This window comes from Salvelinus alpinus, chromosome 12 (genome assembly GCF_045679555.1).
Source record: "Salvelinus alpinus chromosome 12, SLU_Salpinus.1, whole genome shotgun sequence".
In the NCBI taxonomy this organism is placed as follows: Eukaryota; Metazoa; Chordata; class Actinopteri; order Salmoniformes; family Salmonidae; genus Salvelinus; species Salvelinus alpinus.
Window position 1 is genome coordinate 56,621,043 of NC_092097.1, and position 12,669 is coordinate 56,633,711.

Here is a 12,669-nt window from a genome sequence, read left to right on the forward strand (position 1 = left end):
TGTAGCCAGGGTGAGTAATTCACATTGCTGCTCTACAGTTGAATGTGTCTACTACAGTGTGTAGTTGGAGGGATCCTTCTTAAACCAGTTAGCTAATAAACAGGAAGTACAGCATGTAGTCGGAGGGATTCTTCTTAAACCAGTTAGCTAATAAACAGGAAGTACAGTGTGTAGTTGGAGGGATCCTTCTTAAACCAGTCAGCTAATAAACAGGAAGTACAGCATGTAGTCGGAGGGATTCTTCTTAAACCAGTTAGCTAATAAACAGGAAGTACAGTGTGTAGTTGGAGGGATCCTTCTTAAACCAGTCAGCTAATAAACAGGAAGTACAGCATGTAGTCGGAGGGATTCTTCTTAAACCAGTTAGCTAATAAACAGGAAGTACAGTGTGTAGTTGGAGGGATCCTTCTTAAACCAGTCAGCTAATAAACAGGAAGTACAGCATGTAGTCGGAGGGATCCTTCTTAAACCAGTTAGCTAATAAACAGGAAGTACAGCATGTAGTCGGAGGGATTCTTCTTAAACCAGTTAGCTAATAAACAGGAAGTACAGCATGTAGTCGGTGGGATTCTTCTTAAACCAGTCAGCTAATAAACAGGAAGTACAGTGTGTAGTTGGAGGGATCCTTCTTAAACCAGTCAGCTAATAAACAGGAAGTACAGTGTGTAGTTGGAGGGATCCTTCTTAAACCAGTCAGCTAATAAACAGGAAGTACAGCATGTAGTCGGAGGGATTCTTCTTAAACCAGTTAGCTAATAAACAGGAAGTACAGTGTGTAGTCGGAGGGATCCTTCTTAAACCAGTTAGCTAATAAACAGGAAGTACAGTGTGTAGTCGGAGGGATCCTTCTTAAACCAGTTAGCTAATAAACAGGAAGTACAGTATGTAGTCGGAGGGATCCTTCTTAAACCAGTTAGCTAATAAACAGGAAGTACAGTATGTAGTCGGAGGGATCCTTCTTAAACCAGTTAGCTAATAAACAGGAAGTACAGTGTGTAGTCGGAGGGATCCTTCTTAAACCAGTTAGCTAATAAACAGGAAGTACAGTATGTAGTCGGAGGGATCCTTCTTAAACCAGTTAGCTAATAAACAGGAAGTACAGTGTGTAGTTGGAGGGATCCTTCTTAAACCAGTTAGCTAATAAACAGGAAGTACAGCATGTAGTCGGAGGGATCCTTCTTAAACCTGTTAGCTAATAAACAGGAAGTACAGTATGTAGTCGGAGGGATCCTTCTTAAACCAGTTAGCTAATAAACAGGAAGTACAGCATGTAGTCGGAGGGATCCTTCTTAAACCAGTTAGCTAATAAACAGGAACTACAGTGTGTAGTCGGAGGGATCCTTCTTAAACCTGTTAGCTAATAAACAGGAAGTACAGTATGTAGTCGGAGGGATTCTTCTTAAACCAGTTAGCTAATAAACAGGAAGTACAGTATGTAGTCGGAGGGATCCTTCTTAAACCAGTTAGCTAATAAACAGGAAGTACAGTATGTAGTCGGAGGGATCCTTCTTAAACCAGTTAGCTAATAAACAGGAAGTACAGCATGTAGTCGGAGGGATCCTTCTTAAACCAGTTAGCTAATAAACAGGAAGTACAGCATGTAGTCGGAGGGATTCTTCTTAAACCAGTTAGCTAATAAACAGGAAGTACAGTATGTAGTCGGAGGGATCCTTCTTAAACCAGTTAGCTAATAAACAGGAAGTACAGTATGTAGTCGGAGGGATCCTTCTTAAACCAGTTAGCTAATAAACAGGAAGTACAGCATGTAGTTGGAGGGATCCTTCTTAAACCAGTTAGCTAATAAACAGGAAGTACAGTATGTAGTCGGAGGGATCCTTCTTAAACCAGTTAGCTAATAAACAGGAAGTACAGCATGTAGTTGGAGGGATCCTTCTTAAACCAGTTAGCTAATAAACAGGAAGTACAGCATGTAGTTGGAGAGATCCTTCTTAAACCAGTTAGCTAATAAACAGGAAGTACAGTATGTAGTCGGAGGGATCCTTCTTAAACCTGTTAGCTAATAAACAGGAAGTACAGTATGTAGTCGGAGGGATCCTTCTTAAACCAGTTAGCTAATAAACAGGAAGTACAGCATGTAGTTGGAGGGATCCTTCTTAAACCAGTTAGCTAATAAACAGGAAGTACAGTATGTAGTCGGAGGGATCCTTCTTAAACCAGTTAGCTAATAAACAGGAAGTACAGCATGTAGTTGGAGGGATCCTTCTTAAACCAGTTAGCTAATAAACAGGAAGTACAGCATGTAGTTGGAGAGATCCTTCTTAAACCAGTTAGCTAATAAACAGGAAGTACAGTATGTAGTCGGAGGGATCCTTCTTAAACCTGTTAGCTAATAAACAGGAAGTACAGTATGTAGTCGGAGGGATCCTTCTTAAACCAGTTAGCTAATAAACAGGAAGTACAGCATGTAGTCGGAGGGATTCCTCTTAACAGAAATAAATTGGCTTTAGGTGAGGCGCTGACTAACGGAAGACCAACTATACAGATGAAAACCAGAACACACTCTTCTTATAGTAACTCAGAACCCAGAGTTCTTCATGGCCAGGTCGATTCTCTTCAGTAACGTGTTAAGGTATAACTCCAGGCCCCTACTAGTAAATGCCAGTGATGCATAATGTGGTTTATAATAGGATGGCTATCTGTAATTGCTTCCACTCACCTGTTCCAACGATGCGCGGGTCAGCAAAGTGCTTAGCGAGGATAGCAGCGAGTTGAGTGAGGGTGTCCTCGTAGCCTGGGGAAAAGACAACAGTCAACAAACATCTCTCCTGGTTGCTGTATTTCTGCATGCTCTTCAGGGCTCTAAGCCGAGTTGCTGTATTTCTGCATGCTCTTTAGGGCTCTATGCCGGGTTGCTGTATTTCTGCATGCTCTTTAGGGCTCTAAGCCGGGTTGCTGTATTTCTGCATGCTCTTTAGGGCTCTAAGCCAGGTTGCTGTATTTCTGCATGCTCTTCAGGGCTCTAAGCCGAGTTGCTGTATTTCTGCATGCTCTTTAGGGCTCTAAGCCGGGTTGCTGTATTTCTGCATGCTCTTTAGGGCTCTATGCCGGGTTGCTGTATTTCTGCATGCTCTTTAGGGCTCTAAGCCGGGTTGCTGTATTTCTGCATGCTCTTTAGGGCTCTAAGCCGGGTTGCTGTATTTCTGCATGCTCTTCAGGGCTCTAAGCCGGGTTGCTGTATTTCTGCATGCTCTTTAGGGCTCTAAGCCGGGTTGCTGTATTTCTGCATGCTCTTTAGGGCTCTAAGCCGGGTTGCTGTATTTCTGCATGCTCTTTAGGGCTCTAAGCCGGGTTGCTGTATTTCTGCATGCTCTTTAGGGCTCTAAGCCGAGTTGCTGTATTTCTGCATGCTCTTTAGGGCTCTAAGCCGGGTTGCTGTATTTCTGCATGCTCTTTAGGGCTCTAAGCCGGGTTGCTGTATTTCTGCATGCTCTTTAGGGCTCTAAGCCGGGTTGCTGTATTTCTGCATGCTCTTCAGGGCTCTAAGCCGGGTTGCTGTATTTCTGCATGCTCTTTAGGGCTCTAAGCCGGGTTGCTGTATTTCTGCATGCTCTTCAGGGCTCTAAGCCGGGTTGCTGTATTTCTGCATGCTCTTCAGGGCTCTAAGCCGAGTTGCTGTATTTCTGCATGCTCTTCAGGGCTCTAAGCCGGGTTGCTGTATTTCTGCATGCTCTTCAGGGCTCTAAGCCAGGTTGCTGTATTTCTGCATGCTCTTTAGGGCTCTAAGCCGGGTTGCTGTATTTCTGCATGCTCTTCAGGGCTCTAAGCCAGGTTGCTGTATTTCTGCATGCTCTTTAGGGCTCTATGCCGGGTTGCTGTATTTCTGCATGCTCTTTAGGGCTCTAAGCCGGGTTGCTGTATTTCTGCATGCTCTTTAGGGCTCTAAGCCAGGTTGCTGTATTTCTGCATGCTCTTTAGGGTTCTAAGCCAGGTTGCTGTATTTCTGCATGCTCTTCAGGGCTCTAAGCCAGGTTGCTGTATTTCTGCATGCTCTTTAGGGCTCTAAGCCGGGTTGCTGTATTTCTGCATGCTCTTCAGGGCTCTAAGCCAGGTTGCTGTATTTCTGCATACTCTTTAGGGCTCTAAGCCGGGTTGCTGTATTTCTGCATGCTCTTCAGGGCTCTAAGCCGGGTTGCTGTATTTCTGCATGCTCTTCAGGGCTCTAAGCCGGGTTGCTGTATTTCTGCATGCTCTTCAGGGCTCTAAGCCGGGTTGCTGTATTTCTGCATGCTCTTCAGGGCTCTAAGCCGGGTTGCTGTATTTCTGCATGCTCTTCAGGGCTCTAAGCCGGGTTGCTGTATTTCTGCATGCTCTTCAGGGCTCTAAGCCGGGTTGCTGTATTTCTGCATGCTCTTCAGGGCTCTAAGCCGGGTTGCTGTATTTCTGCATGCTCTTTAGGGTTCCTGTACAAGCATTTCTTGATAATTGCAGATGTGAAAATGGCTATAAATGAATATGAATGAATAAATAATAGTGACCGTGTCAACAGGCAGGAGGGGTTATTACTGGCACGAGATCACAACCTTTAATGTGTATGCAAATTCAGTTGTCACAACAAAACTGTGCCTAAAAGGGTCTACAAGACGACGAAGAAAAAGCGATCAGTTAAATTCCTAAACTATCATCTGCACGTCAACTGTAGTTTTTAATAGAGGCTCTGGACAAAAGTCATGTAAAATAATGGAATAGGGCTGCAGCTTTTAGTGTGTTGTGGTCACCTGACAAAGTAGCTGTTCGTGGCCATAAAACACAGCCTTAAAGCAGGCGGGCGCGCGGGCGATTACCTGGCAGTTGGTCCATGCAGTTGGAGGGGCTGAAGTAGTTCTTGAGAGAGCTGTAGCTGTTCATGGCCACGTTGAGGTAAAACTCTGGGGCGAAGGCGAACAACGTTCCTGTGTTGTCAGCGTGCTGGATGGTGAGTATACACACCCTCAGTAGCCAGTACACATCCAGCATCTTATCCTGGAATAACACACAGAGAGATGTTTTAAATCATATTCTGGAATAACAGAGAGTTAGATGTTTTGAACAAGCGAAACAACACCTTCAGTACAGTAGTAGTAGTAATTCATGTTGTCGCTTTTCTTGTACACAACAGAACAACGAAGACTGGGTTCACAGGCTGTTTTTTTCAATTTTAATATTTCAATGTCCCTCAGTTGAGGATGTTTGTCCCCTTTTTCATTCAAGCCTGGCTATAATGAGAAGAAACACCAGCGCACGAGTGGCCTTGATGCTTTCAGTCTCAATAGATCAGGGCTGAAGTGTGCTGGGTAGCCTCTCTTTCCTACCTGACAGTAGAGGTGCTGGGTAGCCTCTCTTCCCTACCTGACAGTAGAGGTGCTGGGTAGCCTCTCTCTCCTACCTGACAGTAGAGGTGCTGGGTAGCCTCTCTCTCCTACCTGACAGTAGAGGTGCTGGGTAGCCTCTCTTTCCTACCTGACAGTAGAGGTGCTGGGTAGCCTCTCTTTCCTACCTGACAGTAGAGGTGCTGGGTAGCCTCTCTTTCCTACCTGACAGTAGAGGTGCTGGGTAGCCTCTCTTTCCTACCTGACAGTAGAGGTGCTGGGTAGCCTCTCTTTCCTACCTGACAGTAGAGGTGCTGGGTAGCCTCTCTTTCCTACCTGACAGTAGAGGTGCTGGGTAGCCTCTCTTTCCTACCTGACAGTAGAGGTGCTGGGTAGCCTCTCCTTCCTACCTGACAGTAGAGGTGCTGGGTAGCCTCTCTTTCCTACCTGACAGTAGAGGTGCTGGGTAGCCTCTCTTTCCTACCTTACAGTAGATGGTAGCGTTGATCCAGGCCAGTCTTCTACTCAGGTGATTCAGCTTCTCAGCAAATACCTTCTGACTCTTCAGCAGCTCCTCCAAGATGTCTGGTCTCTAACATGGACAAGAAAGGGTGTGACACAAAGACATGCCTCGTAAAAAAGGACAAATATTTATAGCACTGTAATAAACAAGAGTGTTGATTCAGACCGTTAACGTACACATAAACCCAGGACCTAACCACTGGTCATGTTTCCTACTAAGAGAAAAAATATCACAGAAAGTTTAACTAGAAAAAAAAAAAAAAATGCCACACTGGTGTCAATAGATCATGACTATTATACTAAAACATAATATAAAATAACATTACACGAATACAACTATTAGGTTATACAATAATATAAATGGTTTTGTGTAGTTTATACTACCATTATACAGTACCTATTGCATTAAAACATAGTAGATAGTATTAGCAGTAGTATTAAATACTACATTATATACTGCAATAGACTTTACTGACTATGATTAAGGCCCAGTGTTTTTGGTTGATCGTGTCACATACCTTGAATTTTAACCTCTATTTAAAGCCTTTTTCCAGAAATGAGAATTACACCAAAAATGAAAGTTTACAACAACAAAAAAACGTTCAAATAAAAGGTTAAAAATCATGTGACAAAACACATGACCCTAACTATGATACATAACAGATTGATAACACGGACAGTGTATTTAGTCTGCTGGGCCCAGATTGAGAACACGGACAGTGTATTTAGTCTGCTGGGCCCAGATTGAGAACACGGACAGTGTATTTAGTCTGCTGGGCCCAGATTGATAACACGGACAGTGTATTTAGTCTGCTGGGGCAACGTGCTCTCTTCCTCTGTGTCCTTCAGAACAACAGCATATTCATGGACGATTATACTATTAAACTATTATACTTAACAGTTAGATAAATTGATGATAATAGGTAGTATATTTGTATTCTTCTGGTTGGGCAGCGTGCCATCTAAACAGACTGATAATGTCTCTATAACAGATGTATAATAGAGGGTGGTGTGTATTTACTCTTGCTGGACAGCGTGCTATCTTCTCCTCCGTGTCCTTCAGAGCCACAGCGTATTCATGGACATCATCTGACACCACCACCATCTGTAGGGAAAGGTGTGGTACACAGCTTAGTGCCATATACATTGGCAGTACACAGCTTAGTGACAAATACATTGGCAGTACACAGCTTAGTGACAAATACAGTGACATGTACACAGCTTAGTGACATATACAGTAGCAGTACACAGCTTAGTGACATATACAGTAGCGGTACACAGCTTAGTGACATATACAGTAGCGGTACACAGCTTAGTGACATATACAGTAGCGGTACACAGCTTAGTGACATATACAGTAGCAGTACACAGCTTAGTGACATATACAGAGGCGGTACACAGCTTAGTGACATATACAGAGGCGGTACACAGCTTAGTGACATATACAGTGGCGGTACACAGCTTAGTGACATATACAGTAGCAGTACACAGCTTAGTGACATATACAGTGGCGGTACACAGCTTAGTGACATATACAGTAGCAGTACACAGCTTAGTGACATATACAGTAGCGGTACACAGCTTAGTGACATATACAGTGGCGGTACACAGCTTAGTGACATATACAGTGACATGTACACAGCTTAGTGACATATACAGTAGCAGTACACAGCTTAGTGACATATACAGTGGCGGTACACAGCTTAGTGACATATACAGTAGCGGTACACAGCTTAGTGACATATACAGAGGCGGTACACAGCTTAGTGACATATACAGTAGCAGTACACAGCTTAGTGACATATACAGTAGCGGTACACAGCTTAGTGACATATACAGTAGCGGTACACAGCTTAGTGACATATACAGAGGCGGTACACAGCTTAGTGACATATACAGTAGCGGTACACAGCTTAGTGACATATACAGTGGCGGTACACAGCTTAGTGACATATACAGTAGCAGTACACAGCTTAGTGACATATACAGTAGCGGTACACAGCTTAGTGACATATACAGTGGCGGTACACAGCTTAGTGACATATACAGTGACATGTACACAGCTTAGTGACATATACAGTAGCAGTACACAGCTTAGTGACATATACAGTGGCGGTACACAGCTTAGTGACATATACAGTAGCGGTACACAGCTTAGTGACATATACAGAGGCGGTACACAGCTTAGTGACATATACAGTAGCAGTACACAGCTTAGTGACATATACAGTGGCGGTACACAGCTTAGTGACATATACAGTAGCAGTACACAGCTTAGTGACATATACAGTAGCGGTACACAGCTTAGTGACATATACAGTAGCGGTACACAGCTTAGTGACATATACAGAGGCGGTACACAGCTTAGTGACATATACAGTAGCAGTACACAGCTTAGTGACATATACAGTAGCGGTACACAGCTTAGTGACATATACAGTAGCAGTACACAGCTTAGTGACATATACAGAGGCGGTACACAGCTTAGTGACATATACAGAGGCGGTACACAGCTTAGTGACATATACAGAGGCGGTACACAGCTTAGTGACATATACAGAGGCGGTACACAGCTTAGTGACATATACAGAGGCGGTACACAGCTTAGTGACATATACAGTAGCAGTACACAGCTTAGTGACATATACAGTAGCGGTACACAGCTTAGTGACATATACAGTAGCAGTACACAGCTTAGTGACATATACAGAGGCGGTACACAGCTTAGTGACATATACAGTGGCGGTACACAGCTTAGTGACATATACAGTGGCGGTACACAGCTTAGTGACATATACAGTAGCGGTACACAGCTTAGTGACATATACAGTGGCGGTACACATCTTAGTGACATATACAGTAGCAGTACACATCTTAGTGACATATACAGTAGCAGTACACATCTTAGTGACATATACAGTGGCGGTACACAGCTTAGTGACATATACAGTAGCGGTACACAGCTTAGTGACATATACAGTAGCGGTACACAGCTTAGTGACATATACAGTAGCGGTACACAGCTTAGTGACATATACAGTAGCAGTACACAGCTTAGTGACATATACAGAGGCGGTACACAGCTTAGTGACATATACAGTAGCAGTACACAGCTTAGTGACATATACAGTAGCGGTACACAGCTTAGTGACATATACAGTAGCGGTACACAGCTTAGTGACATATACAGTAGCAGTACACAGCTTAGTGACATATACAGTGGCGGTACACAGCTTAGTGACATATACAGTAGCGGTACACAGCTTAGTGACATATACAGTAGCGGTACACAGCTTAGTGACATATACAGTAGCAGTACACAGCTTAGTGACATATACAGTGGCGGTACACAGCTTAGTGACATATACAGTAGCAGTACACAGCTTAGTGACATATACAGTAGCGGTACACAGCTTAGTGACATATACAGTGGCGGTACACAGCTTAGTGACATATACAGTAGCGGTACACAGCTTAGTGACATATACAGAGGCGGTACACAGCTTAGTGACATATACAGTAGCGATACACAGCTTAGTGACATATACAGAGGCGGTACACAGCTTAGTGACATATACAGTAGCGGTACACAGCTTAGTGACATATACAGTAGCAGTACACAGCTTAGTGACATATACAGTAGCGGTACACAGCTTAGTGACATATACAGTAGCAGTACACATCTTAGTGACATATACAGTGACATGTACACAGCTTAGTGACATATACAGTGACATGTACACAGCTTAGTGACATATACAGTGACATGTACACAGCTTAGTGACATATACAGTGACATGTACACAGCTTAGTGACATATACAGTGCATTCGGAAAGTATTCAGAGCCCTTGATGTTTACCACATTTTGTTACGTTACAGCCTTATATTATAAAATGGATTCCCCCTCAATCTACACACAATACTCCATAACGACAAAGCAAAAACAGGATTAGACATTTTTTCTAATGCACTACAAATACATTTAAAAAAACGGAAATATCATATTTACATAAGTTTTCAGACCATTTACTCAGTACTTTGTTGAAGCACCTTTGACAGCGATTACTGCCTTGAGTCTTCTTGGGTATGAGGCTGCAAGCTTGGTACACCTGTATTTATTTAATCCATTTTAGAATATAAGGCTGTAACCTAACAAAATGTGGAAAAAGGGAAGGGGTCTGAATATTTTCCAAATGCACTGTACATTCACATCGACACAGCTGGGTGAATTCTCTTTAAAATCGCCATAGTAGTACAGAACAGGAAATAGACATTACACATTCACTGTTTATCTATTTATTATTGTAATCATATGATTTATTATTGTAGCATTTATTTATTTTTTATTTCATACTTAAAAAAAATATTTATTCATTATATAAGTGTCAGATCATGTATGCAAATACAGCTCAATATATAATTTCTATAAAGCCAATCAAATAGTCCTCACATTGAAAACTCCAAGCTAAACAAAGCACACCTCAAACACTGTCAAGTGTTTTTCGTGAAAGTATTTGACATTTATATTTGACTACCAGTCTGGTGCTGTAGTCAACTCCTCTAACTGTGTCATGTCATTCATGTCCGCAGGATATTCCCACAGGGATGAAGACTACAGTTAATAAATACAATATAACTTAGATAAAGTCAACCAGACTAGATACAGGCTACAACAGGCAGCAAAATTCTGATATTTTGACACCAATTGTTTTTCTCTGACCAATCAAAATCATATATTTTGCACCGCCCCCTCAAGATTCGGAGCATGCCAGGCAGGGTTGGACCTGCAAAGCCAGAGCCCCCTGATGGGAGACATAATAAACAAGGAAATACACAAAGCTGCTAATGAGAACCTTGAGACCTTGTACCTAGCCGGTGGGGATTCCGGTGGGGTGCCCCCCACCCAGGCAGTGGCAGTGCTGGCAACTCTAGCTGTAGTAACCCATGGAGAGGGGAGGGGGGTCACACTCTGACATTCAGAGAGGGGGTATATTATTGTGGCCCGTGTGGCACAAAATCAAAGGTCTGACTGCACAGAGATGCTTGGGAATACGGTCTCTACCGGGGATCATGTTGTGGGTGTTTCAGGGGAAAGGGGTGAATCTGACCTCCATCACCTAGCACGTGACAATGGTTAATCAAATCTACCCATTTTTTTTGCTCTGTTTTGCAGGCCTTCTCATACAGCTGCAACTGTACACACATTTGTAAAATCAAGATCTTTCTTGAGATGAGCTCTGGGATGGTGCAACTGTATCCCACAACTGTTGCGAGGGAGACAAAGATGTCAGGGACAATATAGGATGGATTACAATAATTGTTTGCTAAAATAATAATTGCTTGCCATAATGTAATTTTGGTAATGGCGAGAGGTAAAAATCCTCTGCATAAACTGCCTACATTACTCCAAATATGAATTGCTAAATATGGAAAATAAGATAAACAGGATTTTTTAAATATATCGATTTTTTTAATGGCTATATACAGATGAAGTCAGAAGTTTATATACATTAACTTGGCTGTGCCTTTAAACAGCTTGGAGAATTCCAGAAAATGATGTCATGGCTTTAGAAGCTTCTGATAGGCAAATAACCGTTATCTAAAGGACTCTCATTCCAAGACTTTAACATTTTCTGCTCAACTGTGTTCATCCCAAATGGTACCCTATTTAGTGCACGACGTTATAGGGTTCTGGTCAAAAGTAATTGGACAAAAAATTGGGGGGAAAAGGTGTCATTTGGAATAAATACCAAATATAACTTTAAAGAAAAGACAGTCCAGCACACTGCCAATATAAAAGCTGTTAAAGACAGATGCGTAAAGGCTTTAATAGAACATGGGATATTGGCAACTGCAGTGCAGGACATCCTTTTCTCAAATGATCAGACAATAACAGGCGATACTAGGAGGGTGATTGTCCAAGGTCTTGTACCTATATACTGAACGAGAGGTAGGTGTGTGTGTGTGTGTGTGTGTGTGTGTGTGTGTGTGTGTGTGTGTGCGTAATGTGGAGGAAGACAGGCAGAGCTGGCATTGATATAGCGGTTGTAAAATGTTTTGCAGACCCACACACTTTCCTACCATGAAATATGTGACAAAAGTCTTTTTTAAATGCTTCGATCCTTCCTGACAACGAGAGGAAAGAAGTGATTAAATGACTCATCTATTTGGTTTGGGAACTCACTCCTGAAGAACGAGAGAGGAATGTGGTACAGCAGATAGATCACAGGATAGACCCCTACATGAAGAAGAGGAGGATGAGGAGGATGAGGAGAGGACCACACGTGATCAGAGTGACCACAACATTGTAGCAATAACAAGGAAAGCCAAAATACCAAAAGACTAGGCCTAAAGTCATTTATAAGGAGATCATACAAAATGTTCTCAGGATTATTTTTGTTGAATATGTAAAACATGTGTATGTTGGTTTGATGTGTATGAGGAAGAGGATCCAGACGCACACCTGGAAGTAAAATGATTCATGGCAAATGTTGACCAGCATGCACCTGTTAAGAAACGAACAGAACATTACATTTACATTTAAGTCATTTAGCAGACGCTCTTATCCAGAGCGACTTACAAATTGGAAAGTTCATACATATTCATCCTGGTCCCAGAACCCTGGATTGACGATGAATTGAAACATTGTAGAACTCAAAGAAATGATGCAAAAGACTTGTGTCAAACAAGTCAGGTTGCTCAGCTGATTGGTTGACGTACTGTACATTGATAAATGTTGTTACTAAATGTAACAACAAGAATAAAGTATATTAGCAAACCGAAGATAAATGACATAAAACACAAAGGGGGAAAAAAATACTTTGGAGTATCTTAAATGAT

At 42.4% G+C, this 12,669-nt stretch overlaps 1 protein-coding gene across 2 annotated transcripts in view; it reads right to left on the reverse strand.

Annotated features, from left to right (window-relative positions):
* rnf123 (ring finger protein 123) overlaps nucleotides 1–12,669 on the reverse strand; it is a 283,644-nt gene that overhangs the window by 205,016 nt on the left and 65,959 nt on the right. For both annotated transcript variants that reach the window (XR_011667296.1, XM_071336894.1), the window contains exons 24-27: nucleotides 6,850–6,933; nucleotides 5,791–5,898; nucleotides 4,803–4,980; nucleotides 2,678–2,752 (exon numbers count right to left, since the gene is read on the reverse strand). Coding sequence is in view for 1 of the 2 variants with exons in the window: in XM_071336894.1 (XP_071192995.1) it covers nucleotides 2,678–2,752; nucleotides 4,803–4,980; nucleotides 5,791–5,898; nucleotides 6,850–6,933 (445 nt within the window). In the remaining variant the exon portion in view is untranslated. The remainder of the gene's footprint in view (nucleotides 1–2,677; nucleotides 2,753–4,802; nucleotides 4,981–5,790; nucleotides 5,899–6,849; nucleotides 6,934–12,669) is intronic.